At 39.9% G+C, this 23,405-nt stretch overlaps 1 protein-coding gene across 1 annotated transcript in view; it reads left to right on the forward strand.

Moving 5' to 3' along the window:
• The window catches only part of smtnb (smoothelin b), a 52,402-nt gene that overhangs the window by 6,378 nt on the left and 22,619 nt on the right, over positions 1 to 23,405 (forward strand). Inside the window, exons 2-6 of the mRNA XM_037680083.1 lie at positions 9,697 to 9,854; positions 11,924 to 12,002; positions 12,090 to 12,168; positions 14,156 to 14,235; positions 21,940 to 22,021. Coding sequence (XP_037536011.1) covers positions 9,697 to 9,854; positions 11,924 to 12,002; positions 12,090 to 12,168; positions 14,156 to 14,235; positions 21,940 to 22,021 — 478 coding nt within the window. The remainder of the gene's footprint in view (positions 1 to 9,696; positions 9,855 to 11,923; positions 12,003 to 12,089; positions 12,169 to 14,155; positions 14,236 to 21,939; positions 22,022 to 23,405) is intronic.

Genomic DNA, 23,405 nt, shown 5'->3' on the forward strand with positions numbered 1-23,405 from the left:
AGAAGATGATTGCTCATTGTTGTTTTGTGTTGCTGCACAGGGACGAGATGTTTAAAGTGAAAGAAGAGTAACAGCTCTACCCACACCTGAGAAAGAAAGACTGATTGAATTAAAACTATACATTTCAGGACTGCCCACAAACCGTCTTTATACCTGTCGTGAGTTTTTAGTATTTTCTGTCCTGCAGAGTCTGATGCTCCTGGATCATTCTGCCCAGTGAAAAAGATCTGGATAAAGGATTGGAGGTGTTCTTCGTTCTTACCACGAGGCGCCTCTAAAAGTTGTTTTAACCTTCATCCATATGTGCAGGAGATACTCGATGAACAGGTTGTTTAACTGGTACGAGTGTTGTTGTCATGTTGAGACCTAAAAATTATACTTTTTAATTAGCAAGGCTTTTCTTTTAGAGAAGGACAATTACTTTTATGCTGTTAAAATCCTTTTAGATTTAAGGTTTCATTAGATTCACATCTGTACGATCATTAGCATCACCTGCTGCCCCATGTCTGTGGTTTTGTCCTGTTAGAAAAATACTGAACAAATTTTAACAGAACATTTAGTAAGTAGTTACTGACTTGACCTCTATAGATTACCTTTCATGGTCGGTTTGATTCAAGATGGCTGCCAAGCTAACAGATTCTGAACTGACTGTCTACTTTACAGGTTCTGACCTAAATATGGTGTGGTAGTAGCTGAGAGTCATCCCCAGCACATATTTTGAGCTATAACCAATTGTGCAATATTTGTTTAGAAACTTTTAACTATTTGACGTCAACTCTGTCGGTTAGCAAAATATTTCAAGAACCACCTGACAGTTCAGTGAACCTTCCAGGACCTACTGGTCTTTATCTGATGTACATCAGCTGGTTTAAACTTCAAAGCCAGCCTAGTTCAAGATGGCTGCCACAGCCATACAAAGGCAGCGGGCGACGTATGTTCCTTCAAGGAATGCTACGCCTTGAATTAGTGTTTGGATTTATTTTGGGGAAAGAAAAAGAATCAGGTGTGGCCTTTGTAGAGGAAACTGGTTTAGAGGAATGTAAACATGCAGATCAGAAACGCTTCAGGCCGTCTGTCAGTCGCTGAATTCAAACTAGAAACATTTTAACGTTCAGCTTTCGTGGAAATATTGAAATGTTTTTAGAACGGAAAAATAAATTGGACACGTTGTGATCAGATTCTTAAAACTCTGTTTTTTTGGGGTTTTTTTTTTCTGTATCGACTCCCTCAGGAAGGAGCCATTTCCTGAGGTCCCTACTGTCACCAGGCGGATGTTGATGTTTAGTTTTGCTGCTCGCTGTCGTGAAGTTTCATTACGTTCTCAAGACGAACGCAGCGCCAGCTGTCCTGATACTGATTGTACTTTTTATATTTGGGACAGCTCATGCTTCACATTTCCCCCCACAGTGCTTCAAGTTTCCCCCGTTTTCATCCCGTTGGACTCCCCTCTCACTTTTTGGCTCGAAAAGAGATTTTCACACAGGATCAATCCGATTAATCCAAACTCTGAGGGGAGTCATCACTTCCCAGCACCTGCTGTTTCTGCTGACAGCCCGACTGAATTGAAGCTTTCAGCGTCTTTCATAACTTTTAATTGATGGTGGCTCTTTCCTGCTGAAATCTGTCATGCTGTTGCACTTTATTTTTTCTTCTTCTGAAAACAGGGTGGCTGCAGATGGCCTCCCCTGGCTGTGATGATTCTCATTAATTTAATGACACACTAAAGTGCTGGACAAAGAAACCGTGCAGGAGTAAATCTGGAACAAACTCCGCTAAAGAGTCGGTCTTTATGCGTCACTGAAGTGTCTTTTTAAAGTTAATCGTTAACGTGTTGTCGTCCAAACACACGGTTTAGTTTAAGCACTAAAAAGTTCTCTTAAGATATATTTGTGAACAATCTTTCATTATTTTCTAAATGGTTGATTTATTTTTTAACATCACAATGTGTCCTTTCTGGGCAAGAGCAACCCAGATCTGGACAAATCAAAGGGTTCAACATTTGACTCCTTTTCTTAATGAGAGGATTAATGCAAAAGTTTTTGGTTAAGAGGATCAGAATCAGTCTTTTCACAATGAATCACATTAAATGATTCCCTCAAATTATTATTTTAATCCATGTTGGTTTGAGGATGAAAGCTAAAATTACTCAAATATTGTAAAGGAAAAGCAAAATCTGTCATAAAAGAAATGTAAATTAAATCCCAAAACTTCACTGTTTGAGTAGTTTTAGTGTGATGTGTATGCTTATGACAATTGTACAAAGCATGTTTTCCTACCTATGTTAGTTTATATAAAACCCTGTCACAAGTCCAGTTTTTAAAGTGGGTCATCCTGAACAGGCTTTATTTGACCCGGATGTGTCACCCGGACCTGAGCTGCTGGTCTCAGATTGGACCAATTGTGCACATCTACCTGAAAGAGGTGAAAACCTTCAGAATTATTCAGCGTTGATGCTTAAAGGGATAGTTAGACATTTTCAAAGTGGGGTGCTGTGGAAAGGTTATGAATAATTAATATCTTACTTGTTGTAGATAGTTTTTGAGCCACACCTGCTTGGAAATAGTTTAATTTTGACAGGACTCACGAGCTAAAGGTGGTGACAACTGGGACAAAGCTGTGGCTCAGAAATATATTTGTTGTTATTGCTTCATGGAAAAAAACAAAAAACATCAAGATATATATTGTATATCGCGATTTATCTAAAATATCAAGCTATCTATTTTGATCCATATCGCCCAGCCCTAATCACAACCGAAGTTGTCTCAGCCAAAATTGCTGAGCGTTTGCAACCGAGTGACCAATAAACTGTGTGGCTGCGTTTAAAACAGTCATTTTAGCTCATTTTATGCATACATTCATGATTTAATGTATTGGAGTTTTAGAAATGAAGACAATCAGATTTGGGCCAGTTTTACTTTTAAAGTGGATTGGTGCAGTCTTAAACAAGTTCAGTTTGAAAAATGTCACATTTGTTCATGCAATGCTGTTTTCTAAAACTTGTAAAAAAAAAAGCAGCCCCCTGCAAGTTCCCTAGGCTGCAGCAGAAGTGTATGGCTACCCTTGTTGCTAGTAGCAGTTGCAAATAACTACAGAATAATTGCGTAATACAAAATGGATGGTAATTGAAAGGTGTATAAAACAGTGTTCACGTGGATTGCTATAAACCTTTTGTGATGGGGTGGTTTTCATCTTGTTCAGTCTAGCTGTTAGTATAACGCACAGTACAAGTAAACGTATAAGATCCTCTTTTCTAAAGCACTATGAGCGTAAACTCAAACACCCTGGAGTTCAGATCTGTCCTCAGTGCATCATTATTACACCCCCACCACCACCACTCCGCTCTGACCTGCATGCATTCCTCCATCTGTCTGTTCTTTATGTCTGCTACTTCAAGTGTAAAGGGGGACCCTGCTTTCCAAGGCCGACTCGAAGGCTGCGTCCCACCATCCGATTTATCAGAAGAATTGCGCTACACGTGCGGCGGCCCTACAGTTATAGGTTTCCCCCTTCTTGTACATTTGATAGGTTAACCTTGATTTTGATTGTTAATTTTTCAGCCGAGAGGCGACTGAAACTCCCACGTCCGAGAAACCAGGTGTCCCCTGCTCTCGTGTGTCCTGATTATATTTCCATTTTCCAGTGCAACTGTATGCACGCTTTGTTTTCTCAAGGCCCTGAGAAATGATTTATCGGCATCCACCTGATTCAAACTGGAACTCTGCCTAGAAGAAAAGCAACAATGAGACTGAAAAGTATTTCTTAACTTTCTCAGCCCCTCCTGATTGTTGATTTGTGTTCGTAGCAGTACTGTTTCTTCAGTGGCAGCTGCTAATCTATTTCAGCCCGGCTGTAAGGAGTGTCTCGTGTCTCCTTATTAGGGCAAACACTAAGACGCTGATCCTTCCTGCCGCCTGGCTGCTTTCTAACGTTGGCCGGCTCTGGAAATTATTAGTTCATGCACAGAAACACCGTGCCCCCTGCCTCGAACTCATGCTGGAGCACATGTGCGTAGTCGCATTTCTCTAATGCTGAATGTTAGCAAACTCTGTAGGCCCCGACACGTCATCGCTCCCAAAGTAGAAACCTTTAAGGAGAAAAACAGCACATGCACACCCACTGGGAGTGGAAAGGGTCAGCGTTTGGCCTGGGGGGGGGTCAGTATGCTCTCTGATGGATGTGTGTGGGACTTTACCTTCCCGTACACACCCACTAAGCTGTGACATTTGACCTGACCTTAGTGACCCGCAAGACGAAACACGACAGTCTTGGTAGCTGGGGATCTGCCACTGTGCTGTTCTTCAGTAGCTGGAAAGCCTGTTTTAATATATATATATTAAAACGTCACACACCTCTGTCTGTGTGCATTTGTGTGTCTGTCTCAGCAAAATATCTAATGAACCACAAGATGCTGTTTTAGCTTCCACAGTTTGGTCTGCTCCCTCTGGCAGTTCTTCCTCAGGAGCTCGGTGCATTTCAACCATCTGATGAAGAACTTGGAGACACTTATGCTGGCGGAATAAAATCACCCACGCTAAAAGCCCTATTTAAAAGCTTGCCATGTGCGGAGGGTGTTCCAGTCCTCGAGAGTGTGTCACCAGCTGGTTGGGATTACTGGTAAACCCTGAGTGCTCTCTAATTGGCCTTGATTGATTGATTGGACTGCTTCAGATGGATGCCTTTTTGGAGGTTTTGCTTCATGACAGTCTGCTGTACGTCTGGAAATGACTCGACGCAAGTCCAAGCCTTCTTGTGCCACAATCGAACAATTTCTTGCGTATTATTCATTCATGACTCGAGATTAATAATCTTTTAGGCGTCGTGTTTGTCTGTATTTGAGATAGAGGAGTTCATCCTGTTATTGAACACCAGGTAACCTCGTTAGACCTGACAGGTGTGATGACATGCTTATCAACAGATGAGCGCAGGAAGCCCAGACAGTGCCGTGACTCATTTTAAGGTGCCGACAGCTCCGCGATGCCTTGATGACTGAATGTTGTTCCTCTAAAAATGTATTGTCGTGTGATTTATTTATTTATTTATTTTTTTGACTCATGCATCAAAACTGTTAGTGAAAAGTGAAAAGGTTTTCTGTCTGCTTGTAACGGTCACTCTCTGTGTTATTGTTTGGACACACGGGAGCATTCAGTTTGAGAAATGCCCGTTTTGAGGTGGTTCTCTATAACGGGACAGATTTATTTTTTCCTTCCCTTTTGGCCCAGATTTCTCTGAGGCCTGTGCGATCTGGTGGTTTTGTCAAATGGACTCCGTCTCTGCAGGAGCATATGTTTCCGTCCGTAACGGTTATTCTGTTTTCTTTGGCCGGAGCCCAAGTTTAAGGTGTGTTCTGTTTGCTTGGGTTGCACTCTCTTTATTACTTTCCTGTGCAGGGTTATTGGTTGACTTTTATTTTCCTCTCTTCTGATTTGTAAATTAATAGTCTGCTATGTTCCCTGGCACTGTGCCATCTGGATTGGACAGTTTAAATTTGGCACGTAAAAGTTTACAGCCAATCCAAACTGAAACATGTAGCCACTGTCGCACTGATTGGTTCATTTAAACCACGGGTGTCCAAACGTTTTCACATGTGGGCCAAAACTGTCCAGATGAAAGGACTCGTGGGCCACAAAAATGTGATTTTAACTCTCAATGTGAACAACGTTTTGAAGAAAGGACAAATTGACTAATTTTGGTGAAGAAAGAGTTTTAAGTTGTTGTAGATCCAAAACATTAAAAGCCTCAAACACTAAGCTTATGTTTTTTTTATTAACACAGATTTGATTTGTTGGGTCTGTTTGTTGTTTTCTTGTGTTTGGAAAGTTCATTTTAGTCTGTTCTCAGCAACAAAAGCGTAATATGAGTAAGTGTCCCTTTAAAAGTGGGTCGATCAGCCTTTTGGACCATGGACGGCCCAAAAGGCTGATCAACGTTCTGAAAAATCGTCGGCTGTAAATATACAACAGATTCATAGAAAGTTTGATAAAGTTGATCAACTCGTATAGATGATGCCATGTTATATTCATTTAAAAATGTCCAATTTCCTTCTTGATCATTTTATCAACTGCAACATTTAGCCAAGTTTATGAATCATTTTCAAAAATTCTCCTTTCTTGTAGAAATCAGTAAAGGTTTTTTGGTGCTTTGTACCATGAAGTGAAAATAAAAATAGTATAGCCAAAGGTTTGTATTTTTTTTTTAATATTACTCATTTTGACAAGGTTGTTTTTCATCTGTTTTGCTGTTAAACCTAAACATTATATAAAAAAAGGATTACCAACTAATTTACAGAAAGTCTGCATCGACCTCTTAAGCCTGCTGGCCAAAATGATGCCATTCTTAAACTGCAGTTGTGGGCCACACAAAATCACTCCAAGGGCTGCAAATGGCTCTCGGGCCGCACTTTGGACACCCATGAACCTTTTAAGTGAATTTCACTTATAAAGAGCTGAGGTGACAGTGGCTATTATTTGTCATGTCTTATTACATTTTGATTTGTCTGAGTGCTGACTGACTCCTGCACTCCTGCTTTTTCACAAAAAATGACATCACTCTCATTCCCCTTTTTGTACATATGATTGAAAACAGTAACTAATCTGAAAAGCTCTGCAGGTTGTCTCGTTCTCCGGGTTTAAGAGCCTTCTCTTGTCTCTATCTTTGTTTAATGTTCAGACTTGACAGAAATTCTGGTTCTTATCAAACGCTCAGCGTGTCAGTTTAGGATGGGAGGCCCAGACTCCGGGCTCTGCTGTTAGATCTCAGTGGTGAAACATAAATCAGTCAGCTCTAAAACTTGGCAGTGATGATACAGGCTGTATAATCACATCATAGGTTTTACTCAGAACTGAGCTTGACAGTGAGGCAACAGACGGCTCCCCCGAGTGTCTGGTTTGTGTGTGAGTGTAAGAAACACTCACCGGCCAGTAATGAAAAGGAGCGACATGTTCTCATTTAGTCTAAATCCCTTTTCACTATCAAAAACTCACCACTGCAGCGTCTGGTTGTCACATCATGGTAACACAAACCAGTTCTTGATCACCAGATTTCACTAAGATTTGTTCTTGTGAGTCAGCAGGAATGTGAGGAATGACCTGAACAAGGCCAGGCCTTTTCTGCCCATTTTTAGACAAACCCAAGTGTAGACTGCCTTTAAAAAAAAAAAAAAAAAGTTTCACGTTATCATCACGAGCTCACGATTCATCTGTTTTCTCATTTCATATTGTTCATCCATGTCAGATCATTTTCTTCATTTCTTTTTTTCACCCAGCTCAGCACTTTATATTTCCACAAATTACAGCATAGAGTTGCGTCCTCTTGAACCGTTGCAGTTCAGGCTGCATATTTTGTCAAACCACAGCAAAACCTCAAAACTGCTAGCTTTCTTCATCTCTTATGAGACGATCCTCCTCTCCATTTGTCTCTGGGCCCAGCTGCGAGGCACGTCAGCCCCCTTCTCAACACATCAGCATATACGGCTTAGCTGAACAATCGCATCCAGCTCTGCCTTTAGTTGGGAAACAAAGAAATGTGCCTGGACTTGGTAGCTTTTCACCGATGCAGCAGGAAACTTTTTAAAGTGCGTGTCTCACTGTGAGGTTTACAAGAAAATCCTGCCAGAGGAGCTGTTTGTCTCTGCATGTGTTGACAGGTTGCTGCTGTCGATCCAAAAAGAGATCAGTCTCCTAAATGACAGGCGAGGGGCTCCATCTACCCCCACCTCGTTCTCAGGGCTGCCGCTTAGATGAAAGCATTCAGAGCACATCTGTCTGCAGGTGTTCCTTCAGACACTCCCTAATTAGTCGTCCTTTGCTTGGAAAAAGGGCTTTATTTACCTAATAGTGCACTCAGAGCGACGACGTACATCAGCGGGTGTCTTAAGTGGTCTTCAACGGTTTGACAGAGGAAAGTACCTGAACAACAGGATGAGCTTTCAGAGCTGAACACGCTCGTTTCTCATCGCGGAGCAACAGCTGCTGCTGTGTCTGTCACTCATCCTGCGTGTGTCTCGTCTCATTAGTGAAGTCCGATCACATCAGCAGTCAATAAGCCGTCCCCGTGCCCTGCTCACCCTGTAACCAGCGACTGCACATGCAGAAATACACCAGGGCTGCTTAGGTTCGGTGTTTCAGGGTTAACCAACAGTTGTGAATCTGATTAGAATGACTAAATAAATAATTTCTAAAACTTTTATGTCATCAAAGATGTTAAAATCTGAAGGAGATTAAATGCCCAGCACTCCTTAGTTTATATGGTCAGAAAGGTGTTTTGATCCTACCTTGACAGTAATGTTATTCATGATCTCACCTGATATCAAAAGATCTCATACATGTGTTGTGAATGACTGTCGGCTACTACCAAGCCTAAATTTAGCTCAGAACTTGTCAAATTGACGGAACTCTATAGACAGTTTTTGTGTTTTGTAACATGAAGTTGGCTCTGTGAGCCATCTTGTGTTGTGTTCGCCCAAATAGGTTATTTAGTTGTAGATCTGCACCCAATAATTACTTTTTAATGGCTTGTTTAAAATTTGGTGTTTATGAGGTATTTTCCTAACAGACACATGCACCCATACCGTATTTTCCGCCATACATGTCGCACCGCTCTATAAGTTGCATCAGTCTGTATTTGTCTAATAAAATGGAAAAATCTATAAATGCGCAGACAGGGAGGAAATCAGGGAGGAGGAACGCTGCGCATTTCTTCGAAATTTAACAATATAAGCACCTAAAACAATTATTTGTTTGCTCGACATTATAGCAAAGGTGTGTCTCAGTTTAACTTTTACTTATTGAATGCACTTTAATGGTCAAATTAGCTGCATTTCGCTGGGGTGGCGCAGCAAAATGAAGCTGATTTGACGGTTGCTTCAGGCGAGCTGGACGAAGGTGGCATGTATGGCAAGCCGATTGTGTCATTAATAGCCACTTTTACCTATTACATAACAGAACGGCATGCCTTACTACTCAAGTAAATGGTAAATGGACTGTACTTATATAGCACCTTTCTATCTTATTTCAAGATACTCAAAAGTGCTTTACACTACAATCTGTGTCCTCATTTACCCATTCAAACAGCACTCTACTAGATCTCTACAAAGCTAATTGAACAAATCATTCTAAAGAGACTAATCAGAGCTTTATCACATTCATACACTGATGGGACACACATCAGAGGCTATGAAGGGTTCAGTGTCTTGCCCAGGGACACTTCGGCAAGTGCCATCTAGCGGCTGAAAAATTGTAGTGTTCAATATTTTCAGTCAGAATGAATGAAAACGATCATATCTCAGCCAAAAATTGGTTTATAAATATGGGGAAAATTCGTATACGTCGCTTCGGTGTATAAGATGCAAGGCTTGTAAATTATGCCTAAAACTGCGACTTATAGGCCAAAAAATACGGTACACACACATGGGCAAAAACAGTATTGCCATATTTGTGGTGGCAGGTGATGATGGAAATCGAGGTGAAATTATGTCTGGACATTTTCAGTCTTGTTCTTTTACTAAACAGGCTCTTCATAACTATCTGTGTTACTTGTGTAATGCTGCGATCATTTCCTCAAATTAGACCAACAGTCTTTGTTGAATCATGCAAATAAACTGGTGGCAAATCATTGGTCTTTGCAAAGCAAATGTTTATCATCCATGTGATAGCGCTCTATCTGCTCTTACGTTTATCGTCATACCTGTGCTGTCTGCAGCTGGATGGAACCGTGGATCTGGACGAGAGACGCCTCATTCGTTCAGCCATCCGGGAGCTGAGAAGGAGGGAGATCGAGGACATGGAGGCCGCTCTGGCCAGCAAGAGATTTCGACCAACGCGCCTCAATCAGCAGGAGGACAAGGAGAACCAGCACATGTGAGAGACACACATCTGTCTTAAAGTTTGTCAAAGAGAAAGTTTTTCAGGCAATGAGAAAATGACTTGAAAATCAAACCAAACAGAGTCCCTCAGCTGCAGATGGGAAAAGCCTGAAAATACTGAGGTGGAAAGTCACAGGTGCTGAAAAAATTCCATTTTCTACCTTGTGTGCTCATCTTACAGTTGTTTCAAAAGACAGGTTTCCCCCCTTCTCACAAGTTCATTCAAATTTATTTAGTGATTGTTGATAGTGGTCCTATTTTTCTTTATTTTTAATTTTGTCTTCGGTACCTTTCAGACATATTGCTTTAGGTAATTTAGTTCTATTTTAACTGTTCAAATGTAAAAAAATAAATAAAAATCTTCTCATTCCAGAAATTCAGGTGAAGACTTTTGTTTTTTGTAAATTGTATGCTTTTAAAAAAAAAAAAAACAACTTTATTTACCAAAATTATCCCATAGAATTACATTGAGATTTCTTGATTTCATTATTAAACACTGGTGTGTTTGAAATCTACTGTTGCATACCTGCTCTAGATTAGAAATTTTATGTTACTTTAGAAATTAGCTAGCACTTAGCTGCCTTTAGCTTTTGTCTAGTCTTTTGCAACTTTAACGAGCTTTTGTCTGTTTTTAACTTTTGGTGTTTTTGTTATTATTAAACTTTTAGTTACTATTTTGTTCCTCTTCATTTAGCTTTAATAATTCAGTTTTAGCATTTGCAGCAAATGTCTTCAGTCATTCAACAGTCGGCATTCACGCCTCATTTTCATAGAAAATGTAATTTCTCCAGTTTATCTTTGACTGACTTATGATAAGTCTCTATTTATATATAAGCATTTTTCCAGTTTCTACCACACAGTTGAAGAACGTAGATCAACTCATAATTTGGCTGTAACACTACACTGCATTTTTTTAAATGATAATAAACATGTTCTTGCAGGCAAACAAAACTAAAATGGGACAAACAATCCTGAAGTTCAAATCACCTTTGTCAGATTTTTATTATTTTTTTATAATTATTGACTTTTCAAAGTCTTATTGTTTCCATAATTATTCTTGTTCAGTAATGCACAAAACATTTATGATTCAATAAATGGGGAGCAATTGAACGTTGGAAAATAAATGCCACAGCTAATATTTTTTCCCCAATTGTCTCTGTTTGTTTAAGATTTCCTGAAATCTGTCCAGTTTTGTCAAACTTCAGGAAATGAACGTTCAATTAAGCCGATATGCTCTACTTTCAGTCATTCTTTGCAACATATATCATAGTTAAGTTTACATAGTTAACCCAAAATCCTTTTTTAAAGATGTCAAATAATACAAGTCAAGTTGGATTTAAATTTCTAAATGGTCTTAACCTTCTTGCCTGTATAAAATCTTCGAATTTCACATGTTTCAGGTGTGTATTTCAAGTATTTGTTTAATATTAAGCCTCCATAGCTCCATCCCAGCATGTGGTTTGGAGTGAAGATTTAATCTTATTTGATGTGAGAGTATCCTCCAGCCCTCTGCTGCCGTTCTGTCACTCAATCCTCCTAACTGTAGAAGGCCCTAATAATCATTTCCAGTCACCTCTTCTGTCAGATGACTTGAGTTACAAAAACAATGGAGGTTCCTCACTGAAGCTGCTAAAGAAATCATGCCATCTGTCACACGTCCACGCATCTCTGCAAATGTTATTTCCATGAGACTTGGCTGGAGAATGTCAAATATGCAAACCTCGCTGCACCACACGTCCTTTAAAACCAGGTAATGAAGGAAAAATGAGGATAATGAGGGAACTGAGGGAAGGTTTGGGTGATGAAAAGAGAAATATGAGACGTAATGAAGGGAGAATAAGAGCTGTGTTTATTATCAGGATTTTTTTAGCCACTTCTTTCAAATCTCTTATGTTATATTATGACTTCTCTATGCTCTGTTTTAGCTAGCATGCATTGAAGTTGCAGATGAAAGTCAGTGCAGGTCAACTTGTTTATTTGATACTTTTTTTTTTTCTCAGTTGCCTTGTGCTGGATAGATTCATTAAAAAATAATAAGTGTTATTTTTCCATTCTTGTTCTCAGATCTGAATCCAGCAATAACCTGGACGTCCTGTCACAAAAACTGAAATTAATGCAGGATATTGATGAGCTTACAAAAATGGTGATTTTTAAAATATAATTTTGTGTACTTGAGCATTTTACTGTGACTTCATGGGTGCACTGAGCTGTCGTGTTTATGTTTATGTAGCTCCGTGCTGCAAGCGAGTACGAGGAGAGGAAGATGATTCGAGCAGCAATCCGACAGATCCGGGATGAGCAGCTGCAAGGTGAACTGGGATTTATTTGTCTGCCTCAACTTGGTTATTGAAAACTAATTTTAGAGGCAATTACTGTATACAGAATCATTTGAGCAGATATTTTAAAGGGAACACTTTTGTTGTTGTAACGAATGTAGTAAGGGTGATATTCTCAGTTTGGAAAAAGTATGCAATTACATTGCAAACATTTTAAACAACACCTAATTTATTTTAACTTTGCTGCCAAGAAACTAGATTGTCTTGTAATTTTATTGGTACTCATCAATATGCCAGTGTATATTATTAGTAATTCAGCACATGGCAAACCAAAAATCATAAAAATATTAAAAACGGAACAACTGGATTTCTATTTCGGGTGGACTTCTAAATTGAAGAACTGGACTTTGCTGGTGGCTGAATAAATACAAACCAACCAAACAGAAAACAACTTATGGAAAATGTGTAGGAACATAAATGAAAACTAGAGGTGCTTGTGTCTTCTGCAAACATGCTGTAAATGACAGCTAAAGTTTGTTGAATAAGCTGAAACTGTATTCTTAAAAGTTAAAATAAGCAGAACAGAATTAAAAATGTACAAAACAAAATAAGCTAGATTATAACTAAAAATAAGAAAACAAAAATAGAGCATGAATCCTAAAGTAAATTTCCAAGCAGGGGTGCTCAATACGTCGAACGCGATCTACCAGTCGATCACAAAAGGCATTACGAGTAGATTGCATGGCATTAAAAAACAATAGACGTCAGGCTATCATCCATCCTCACTATGAAATTTGTTACTTGATTGATATACAAGTAGCCAGTCACAGCCATCGTTCTCTCAAACCAGGTCTCAGAGTGGAGGTTTTTTGAGTTCCAAATTCATGTCAGTGTAGTCACCAGTTTGGATGGAACTGTGATCATGCAGATGCTGCATGTGTGATGAAAGCAGCTGAGCCCTGTCAGGGTTGCCAGATACATTTAAAATGTCTTATTTATCCCCTCCTTTTCTGTGCACATGTTCAACAAACACAACATACACCTTATCTTAGAATAGTTTTACTCGGCACATAAGTCAAAATACCATCGTTTTAAAGCCACAGTACTATAGTTCATAATTTCTTATCTGGCAACCCGACTGACATGGAATCTACAGCGTTTTTCGTGTAAACCTGCTCATTTTTTGTTTAATACTCCGAGTAAACATTGAAGAAAACAGTACAGTTTCCAGAGGTTGTTCTCATGTAAACGGGGTCTTGTAGTAGATCACTTTGACTTGGTCATTTTAAAAGTAGCTCGCATGCTGAAAAAGTGTGGACACCCCTGTTTCAGAGAATAATGTTTATTAAAAAATCTAAAAAGATCTCTCTTTTGTGTGTGTGTAAATGACACTAATTTAAAAAGTATATAGTTTACAAATATTGTCCTAGCTCAGTATTAACTTTCTAGCAAAATGTTTTGATTAATGGGTAAAATCAAGAAAGTTGTGCCTCTTGGAAGTAAAATGTAAAGAAACAAGGGCTAATTTAAGACTTGCACAGGTCTGTGATTCTCTCTGATTGGTCGTCTATAAATGTAATAAGAGGATTGTACTTTTGGCGTTGAGCACTGACACAGTTTAACCTGATGAGGGCGTTAAAATGAAGGTAAAAGCCTCTTACTTTCTCCTAGTTGTGCATCACCCTGAAAAGGAAAAGTCAGATATTATCATCATTGGGTTATCTATGAAGTCGAGGTATACCTGTCTGTTTGTTGCCATGGTTACTACAGCAGATTTGTCTCCTGAATAATCTTTGATCAAGTCATGGATTCCTGTCATTCCTTAGCTCTGTCAGGTCTTGATGAGCTCCGCCATCACTCTGGCTCAAAAACAAAACCTTTCCCTCCTCATCATGTCAGAACAACTCAGCTTGTATCGACATTAACACATAAAGTTTGACATCAGATAAAATACTACATCGCATACTTCATCTGAAATAATGTCTGAACACTTCTGTTGTGTCTGTATGTTTTCTTTTAGGGGCGGTGGAGAAGAGTAAAATCTCTAATCTCTCTCTGGATGCAGACATTCTGGAGCCCCAGTGCATCATGGGAACAGGAGTGAGTAGAGCAGCATTAATGAAGCAACCAATGTTGATTGTGCAAAATCATCCCGTGCAGTCAGAAAATCAGCATTACGTCCATTGGGCAAGATGTAACGTGTGCTCGTGTCAGCCTGACAGAGATGAGCCAAGCACAGACCAGTTTGCGGGGGCAGAGTTTGTTTGCACGCCAACAGTGACCACTGAGGTTTCTTTGCTGCCGCAGTGAAGAATGCAGCAAACAAAAACAACAACAACCAGCTTCGCCACTTGAGTTATTACTGTGGCTGCAGCAGGCGTGTGCACAAACACACACAAAACACACACTACAGTGTCAGGAATGTGTTCTTGTTTCTTCCATCCTGAAAGAAAAGAAAGAAATTTACTTTGGAGTTTGGTGGAGGCTGTATATTGGTTTTGTCAGGGAGCGTCTTTCACACGTCCACTAGCACAAAGTTTTACCCTTTTGGAAACGTTGAATCCTCTTCAGTGGTTTTTCTCTGATTTCTCTCAGCTGACTTGCCCTGTAGTGGCTGAGTTTTAAGAGCGTCATAAAACTAAGACCTGAAGTTTAGTGTAGAGCTTTGAAGGGGCCAGGTGTAATCTTATGGCGCTTTGCCACTGCCTCAACTCATCGGTTCTGCACCAGTAAGGCCTGTCCACTGTCTGTACCCACCCCCACTCAGCCCAGTTTATGGGAGCATCTTGTTTGAGGTTCCAAGCAGACTCCTGAGGTGTTGATTTTGATGGAAGCATACAGCAAATGTTGAGTGGCCAGCGGAGCTACGTTACTGGACCAGCAAAACGGCAAACGACATCTGAGCCTACTTCTGAGATTCCAACAGGAGGTTGGCTTGAAACACAGCAGTGCAGGCTACTTATGGGACAGATCTGGTAGGCTGTATGTAGACTGAAGAAGTCCTCTGGATGGGGGACAAAACGTTTCTCACTTAAAGAAGCTGGTCCAGATGACACGATTTAACCTCATTTTGTTTACATCTGAACCTCCACTTCCTCTCTGATCGTGTTGATGGACGGAGCCACAAGAAATGAGCACTTTTACAGAGAGATATCAGAGATTACGGTGCAGCATGGCCACGCGTGGATTTATAAGCCGTGCTGAGATGAGCTAAAGAAAGTGAAGTCCGATTGTAGGGCGATTAAGGACATCAGCGGAAGAGTGGCTCAAACACAATGACCTGTTATGATACTGCCCACTTTGATGCCACCCACAGAGCGGGGAAACACGTCAGTGGCAAACACATCTACACCGGAGAACAACCGATAAGACGAGAGCTGAGTGGAGACGCACTTATCAAAGACAAATCTGCTATTCTTATCTGATGTTTTTAATCACAAGCTTGTGTTGGATGTTCTGGTTGCCATGGATGGGATTCTGTAAAGGAAGAAACTAATTAAATTCTTATTGTGTACATTAAAGTTCTTATACTTCATAAGATGTAATATATTAGATCTTACTGACATGATGGACAGTTCATACTCAGAGAAACTGTAGGTTGAACTCCTGGTACGTCCCCCCACTGCAGCACACATCATGCACAAACAGCAACAACACACAGCAGGGTTGGCAAAATAAATGTTTTTAGCTGACGATGGAAGAGTTGGATGAGGAAAATCTGGTATTTCTGTTGTTAACCAAGGAGAAGCAATATTTTAAAAATTTGCCGCAAACAGACCACGATCATTTTTGACTGACAGTAGCATTTCTCCGCGCTGCCCAGCCGAGGCGCACTCGCTGCTTGCATCTCTGTCTCTGTGCACAAAATTCGTCCTGTCTCATGTCACAAGTTTTTTTGATTTTGTGTGAACGCTTATGAAGCATTCACCCTATTGTGATACATTTTTCTTTTGTACGTTTTTTTGGTGCGATTCTCGTCCCGCAGTTTTCAAGCATCAAATCAAAAATCAAAACATTCAGCTCTTTCAGGACAATCCTGCTATGACTTTTGGTATTGGTGTAACTTTAGCTTTTTGAAATATTTAGCTTTTTCTGCCACTTTTTTTTTTCATATAAAATGCATTTTACATCCTTCATATCTTTAGATCTGTTGACAACATTTTACTTCTCCTTCCACATTTTGTTCTGGTTCAGCTTCTTTCAGCTTTCTTGTACAAATTTAAACTCTTTTTCTGCACTTTCAGCTAATGTCGGTCGTTTTTCAGCTGTTTTGTGCTCCTTTCAGATTTATTCTACTAACTACATTTTTGTGCTGCTTCTAACTTCTTTCTGCTAATTTCAGCTTGTTATGCTCCTTTCAGCTTATTTCTGAAAGTTGCAGCTTTTTCTGCTATTTCAGCTACTTTTTAACTGTTTCTTCCTGCAAATTTTAGCTTTGTTTGCCAACTCCACATTTTATGCACTCATTTAGAAAATACTGCCTAATTCAGCAAAAAAATGTGCTCTCTCCACTTCCTTCTGGTAATTTAAGCTTATTTCAGCCTTTTTAGCTAGTTTTCAGCCTTTTTTTTTTGTTGCTAATTTTTATTTTTTTTAACAGATAATTTCCACTTTTTTGGGGTCATTTCTGCTTCTTTCAGCAAACATGTTCTTCCTGCTTCCTTCTGCTAATTTAAGCTTGTTCTACCTTTTAACTATTTTATTTTTGTATTTTTTAGCTAATTTTAGCTGTTTTCAGATCAATTCAAGTTTTTCGTGGTGATTTCTGCTAGTTTCAGCTTTTTCTGCTCTTTCCGCTACTTTTTAGCTGTTTTGTACTAAATTGAGCTTTTTCAGCTAATTCCACATTTTATTTAGCTAGTTTCAGCTCATTTCACTTCCTTCTGGTAGTTTAAGCTTCTTTCTGCCTCTTCAGCTTCTTTTCAGCAATTTCTTTGCTAATTTAAGCTTCTTTTAGTTAATTACCTAATTGTTGTGCTAATTTTTGCTTATTTAAACCAAATTCAGCAAATTTGTGTTATTTCGCTTTCTTCTGCTAACTGTGGCTTGTTCTTTCATTTCAGCTACATTTCAGCACGTTTTAGTTAAGTTCAGCTGTTTTTCAGCAAGTCCTTCAGCAATAAGCATTCACACTGAATTTTCACAGGAAATGTGATTTCTCTAGTTTTTTTAATAATTTTTATTTGACTATCTTTATCGTTTTTGCTGAAAGAATTGTAAAGATGCCTGGAAATTGTACCAGTCTCAGCCAGCTGTGCGAGCAAAATACTGCAGCCACTTTTCATAAACAATCATGCGCACACAGTTCTGACCAATCACTCAATACTTGGCACCCTGTAAGATACTATTTTTGTTAGGGAACATGCACAAGACAAGGTCCTAGTGGTGGGTGCAAGAAGAAAAACATGCTTTTCATTATGCAGCCACCTCAGCAAGATGCAACTTCTCCCTTCTAATGGAGTATAAACCAGGCTTTAGCCTCTGTGTGTGGTGGAATGCCTCCTGTATGTAAAATACAATAGAGTACCTTGTCAAGCATATTTTTCCCACCACAGTGAGATTCTCGTGAGTGAGAAGCAATCAAAAGATCGTCACAATCAGGGCTATTGTCTGTGCTTAGCTTTTTGTATGTGGGTGTGTGTATTCAGTCACAGCATCCTGTCACACCAAAATCCTCCTAGCTCTCAAGGCGTCTTTCGCACTTCTTGTCGGTCAGCTGTTCTGAATCGGTGGTTGAGTTGTGAGTCACGGTTGTCGCCGAGATGAATGAGCAGAGGGTTGAGGATATCTGTCGGGGCTAGACGCCTCCAGCTGTGAGCCCCAGAAGTCTTGTCTGTGCCAGAATGGGTACGTGTCCAAAAACAACACGAGCCAGAGGCAGCACGACTCCTTCCCCTCACATCACAGCGCCCAATCTCTTTGAGCTTTGTACATTTGTCCTGCGGAAGATCCAAGATATGCCTCCACAGCAGACAGACACACGCAATATGCAGTATAGGTGCACGAAAAGGAAAGCCTTTTTTTAAAGTTTCTAGTACAACTTAATTGCATATGTTTATAAATGTAGGTTTTACTGGGTATAAAGGTAATGCAGAAAAATTAGGGACAGTCAAAGTTTCTTTTGGCTCATTTGCGATAAATATTCTACTCTTTAACTTATCTTTCAAGTTTAAGTACTATTTGAATGTTTAAAGCCAATTACTGCTGCAGAATAGAAAGTATTTAGTATAATTCTGAGGACAAAAAGAGGTCAAAGAAAAGACAGAGTGTTAAACGTTAATGTGTCAACCAGTAACCCATCAACGTGTGTGTGTGTGTGTGGTAGGGGTCAGATCCCTTTGGAGACAGAATGGGAGGGAGGGGAAGTTAAGGGAGTGGCCTGTTGGTATTGTGTGTGTGTGTGTTTGTGGTGGTGTAAATGTGTGTGTTTGTGTGTGTGTGTGATGTGGCTGAGGGAGCAGAGCGGCAGAATAGCAGGCGTCCTGTCTCAAAAGGTTACTGGTACTTTTGACAGAGAGGAAGAAGGAAAAGGAGGTAAATGTCACTCTGATTTTGGTGCTGATGGTTTCACACATCAAATGCTCATTTGGCTTTTTTAATTTAAATTTTTTTTTAAACTTTATTTTCTCTCCACTAAAAAGTAATTGAGAAGACTTTCCTGACTTTGCCTGTTTTCATCTGGTTGGATTATGGGGATTACCTGCCTCTGTGTTTACATTTCAGGTTTGCTTACAAAACTATATATTGGCATTAATTGACTTTGTGTTCAAACAACAAATCAGCTAATTAACAGTAAGATGAAATTGATTGTGAAGTTTTCCAACAGCTGTGTGACAAAGACCCAACAAACATAGTATTTTAAATGTATTGTTTTAAACTCTTCTTTAAAGCTTTGCATGCTGCTCAGGTGAGTTTGGGTGGGCAGATAAAGTTTTGTTTCTGCTGTCACTTCCTTTTAAGTTGCAAGAACAAACCTGAGAAATAAATTCGCTAAGAGGGTAAACAAAAATATCAAGGCGTAAGTTAAGCTTTGCAGTAAGGGGATGAGTCCGAGTGTGATTGTGATGCTTCCTCAGCTCGGACAGAAGATGATTGCTACTCTGTTGCTGTTGTTGGAGCGAAGCCAGGCGTGCAGTTCCTGAGACTGCAGTAATGGAAAGTGAACTGCCAGGTTCCTATATTTCGCTTCCACGTGCAAGCGTGGCAGACCCTCATATAATCTGACCTCACCCGTTGTGTGACGGCTTTACGTTTAATGGAAAACTGGAGCAATAATTTGCAGTTGCCTGCAGCGGTTGATAAAGGAGGTGTGCGCTGCTTTGTATGTTTCTTTGGACCTTCCTGATGGTCTACGCCGTCTTGTGGTCACCAGAACGCATTGTTTTTGTGTTGTTTTTAAATTCTGCACTTATATTCTGACACAAACAGGCTCCTGAGACCAGATGGGACGTGAGGTTTGTGTGTGTGCTGGAGTGGGACGGTGTTGGTGTCAGGTCCTGGCTGTCTGGGCCACGGAAAAACCACTAATGATAGCATGGAGGCTGGCGCGGGTCTTCAGCTTTTGCTCTCCAACTCCAGTTCTACTCAAGCTTTTTTTTAAACTCAGCTTTACCGTCTGTGAGAAATATGTTCTCTTTGGTTTAGAGGGATCTTTGAAAGGACGGCTGTCTGTCTAGAAGCAGGAGGGGCAGCAGACTTGTCCTTTAATTGAGTTTATGGCTCAAACACAATTATCCCTCTTTATGCGAGTGTTGAGAGGGACAGTGTCCTTTTTGTCGTTTTTGCATCACTTCACTTTAGTGGATTCTTTTTATTGTTTGTGTTCTTCAAACTCATCAGGCACTTTAACGAGTCATTAAAGGAGCGTTTCACTAAATTACAGCTTCCCACTGTGGTGTGCCTGACTTTACGAGTCACACTTTGAAACGCTAAAAAGTCGTTTTTATGGAAAAACTGGACGCTGGAAAATAAATTAAATCAGATCTTTTTGAAAGATTTGCATAGTTTTTAACTTCCTTACTCAGACTTATTCACAGATTAATCATTCCTGACTGGTTTTGACTTGAAAACTTGTCTTATTAACAAAGTTTAAATTGGAGCTGCGCTTTTTGTTTTTTCCCTCATTCTTTCTGGTTTAGGTTCCTTTCCCCTGTTTTAGTTTTTTATGTGTGTGTGTATGTGTGTGAGCTGCTCTGCCCTGTAATCTGCTCAAGGTGAGGAAGGTCTCATTCAGCAGAGCAAAATGCCTTTGGTCCTTTTACACCTCTACCTTAAACTTGAGATTTAAATTTACGGCAACATGTGCACTCTAAAGTCTGCTCAGATCACTCACTGCGTTAATGAGAAGTATTCTGAAATGTTTTAAACCGTTTTGATCTGCGACGGCACCACATCCTGCGTGCGTCTAATCTCCATGTTGATAGACCACCTCCAGTGGATAAACATAAAAGTTAAAGAGAACACCTACTGCAGAGCAAGTGGTGTGAATTCAACCAAAATGGTCAAATGTTGTGCAGTTTTTGGCTGACAGATACAGTTTAACAAGTCATACTTTAAAATTCCTGCAGTTAAACGCACCTAGGAGAACAAATTCAAGAATTATGCCAGCAGAGAAGGCTGACAAATCGTAAATCGATCAATGGGCAGCTTCAATCAGGACTCGTCCAGATCATTTTGTTGGAGATATGTTTACCTGTGCACCTTCCTCATGAAATAGCTTTATGAGCGCTTCTTTCTTGGAGAACAGAAAATATTTGAAACGGTAGATTTGTTCACTTCATTGAGAATGCATGTGCAGTGTGTTGTGAAAAAGACGAGGGGAAAAGCTCACTTTATAATATCATTAGTTTACCTGTTTACATAAGACAAACTGTTACAGAGTGGTAACCAGTCTTCAACTACAGACATGATAATTGTACTCTTGGAGACTTTTGTATGCCTCGAGGTCTTCGCTCGTGGCTACATTAATAACCGCTGTCAGAATATGAAATGGACGACGGTTGATCTGGATCATTAGCCCATTTCCTCCCATGCACATTATTTATAAAGTTGTTGAGCAACCCCAAGCTGGCTCGAGTGTCTTCATATATTTTAAGTTTTGTGTCAAACGACTGTTTTTGTTTCCAGGCCATCAAACTTAGTTAGTAAATACATACCACGTTACTTGTGTGGCGTTTTTGTGGTTTAATGGAGCTAAGATGATGCATAACACATGAAACTCCACACAGGAGCTTTTTCTTCAAAACTTTCCGTCTTCGGACCATGGTGGATTAATAAAATGTGCAGATGTGATTTTAAGATTTGTATGGATGTGCGCACACATGTGCTCAGGGGAGCCTTATTTACGCAGCTGATTCTCCTGTGTAGAAGCTAAAGGTCAAAGAGGCCCAACAGTAGTGCCCATATCTGGTTTTCCTCCTGCACGCTTCACATATTTCTTTTCCATAAGCCGAAACAATACAGCCTCTCTCTTAGTCTGAACCGTCTTGCTGCTGACTCGAGGCAGAAAAGCTGCAGCACTTGTTGCAGTAGCGCAGCATGACGTCCTGATTGTTTGTGTTGACTCTGCTTGACCTCTTCCCTCAGACGTTTGTACTTTTCCAGCTGGTGTTGCTCATTATGTCTGGAGCATTTGACCTCAACCTCCAACAAAAGAGTGCAGACCTGAAACACTTGAGCTTGTAACTGATTTGGGTTGGCAGCGTGACAGTGGTGGACACATTTTGTGACTTATTGAGAGGAGGAGGAAGAAAGTGATTTCACAGCTGAAAAGAAGAGCAGTAAGTGATGTTCTGTTTTCCACAGGAGGCTGATCAGGAGAGTCCCAGCGAGCCGGAGTGCATCAGACACCAGCAGACACAACACAGCAGAGAGCTGCAGAGGAAAGGTAAGAAACTGTAGAGGCCCTGAGATGCACACACAAAAAAATAAATCAGATAGGTGGTCTAAAATTAGTTATTTTGTGGAATGTTTTTGCAATTTTTACATTTTACAAAATGTTGATAAAAGTGCTTTTTCTTGTGTTTTGCCTATAAGTGTCCTCTTTAATTATCCCATGTTTATAGACTAAACATTTGTTCAGCACTACCCTGAATGCAACACCTACTCTGAATTTTGAAGGAGTCTTTCAGTGTTCAAAAATCTGTTTGTTGTTGTAGTTTTTTTTCTTCTTTATACGTTTGTAACCGGACTGACCTGCACTCCCTGTCACTGACATCATATTTACATGTCACACATGCTAACCCACTAAAATGGAAAATCTTGCATATACTGTAAACACGCAACTAAAAGTCAAGTTTGAAAAAGCTCTAATAACAGAGTTCACATTGACTGAATCTGTTTTAATGAGCTGCAGATTCATTTACCGCTTCAGTGTGGACTGAAACGCTAAGGCAAAGGAGTCATTCTTCTGAGGTGGCAGTCAGGAGGTCATGTTAGTTTAGAGACTTTAAGCTCCTTCATCTAACTTTATGAAGTGTTTGGAGTCACTCACAGGTTTAAGACATATCATTAGAGACGCTGTTAGTTCAGCCATCAATAAAGTAGCATGAATGCATGAATTGAAGGGGGAATGAATGTGCTTTGTTCACTTGAAATCTTGGAAAAGAGCATGTATGCATACATGACTAGGAATATGTAGCTCATAAAATATATTTGTTGAAAACAATAAATTTAGGTCAAAATCTAATTATTGTTTTTCCCCATTTTGAATCCTTTATAAGACACAAAAGGTAACGTTGCTCTGTATGGTTTTTATCATTTATTTAAACTCCTGCTTGGGATACGGTCATAATAAATGTTTGTCTGTGTGGTCTGGGTTTGGTTCGGTGGCCTTCACGTTGACCTGGAGTCGATGGCGTGGGGGTTACGGGTCAGAACAACAAGAAACCCAACAACCACACTTCAGCTAAATAAAGTGATACCAGAACAGAACGTCGGCTGCATTTGACGTGGCAGAGAAACGCCCTACTGTTCTAGATTTATTCCTGCCTTACAATTTAGGCCAGACCAAAACTAGGATCAACCAAACAGACCACTGTGGAAAAACAAAGGTGTATACTTTAAAGGGATAGGTCAAGAAAAACAATAGACTTTTGTGGCCCAAATATGACTGAGGAGGTTGTTTCTTTGAGGGGAAAGTGGCCGATCATAATAACATTTTTTAGGGTTTTAATACAGCAAAGACACATAGAGCTTCCTGACAAGTAGGCCTATGTTTACACGTGTAGTGAACCAGATGACCTCAAATCTACCAGATGGACAGAGACTGT

Source organism: Nematolebias whitei, chromosome 8, assembly GCF_014905685.2.
Source record: "Nematolebias whitei isolate Nwh7 chromosome 8, NemWhi1, whole genome shotgun sequence".
Taxonomy (NCBI): Eukaryota; Metazoa; Chordata; class Actinopteri; order Cyprinodontiformes; family Rivulidae; genus Nematolebias; species Nematolebias whitei.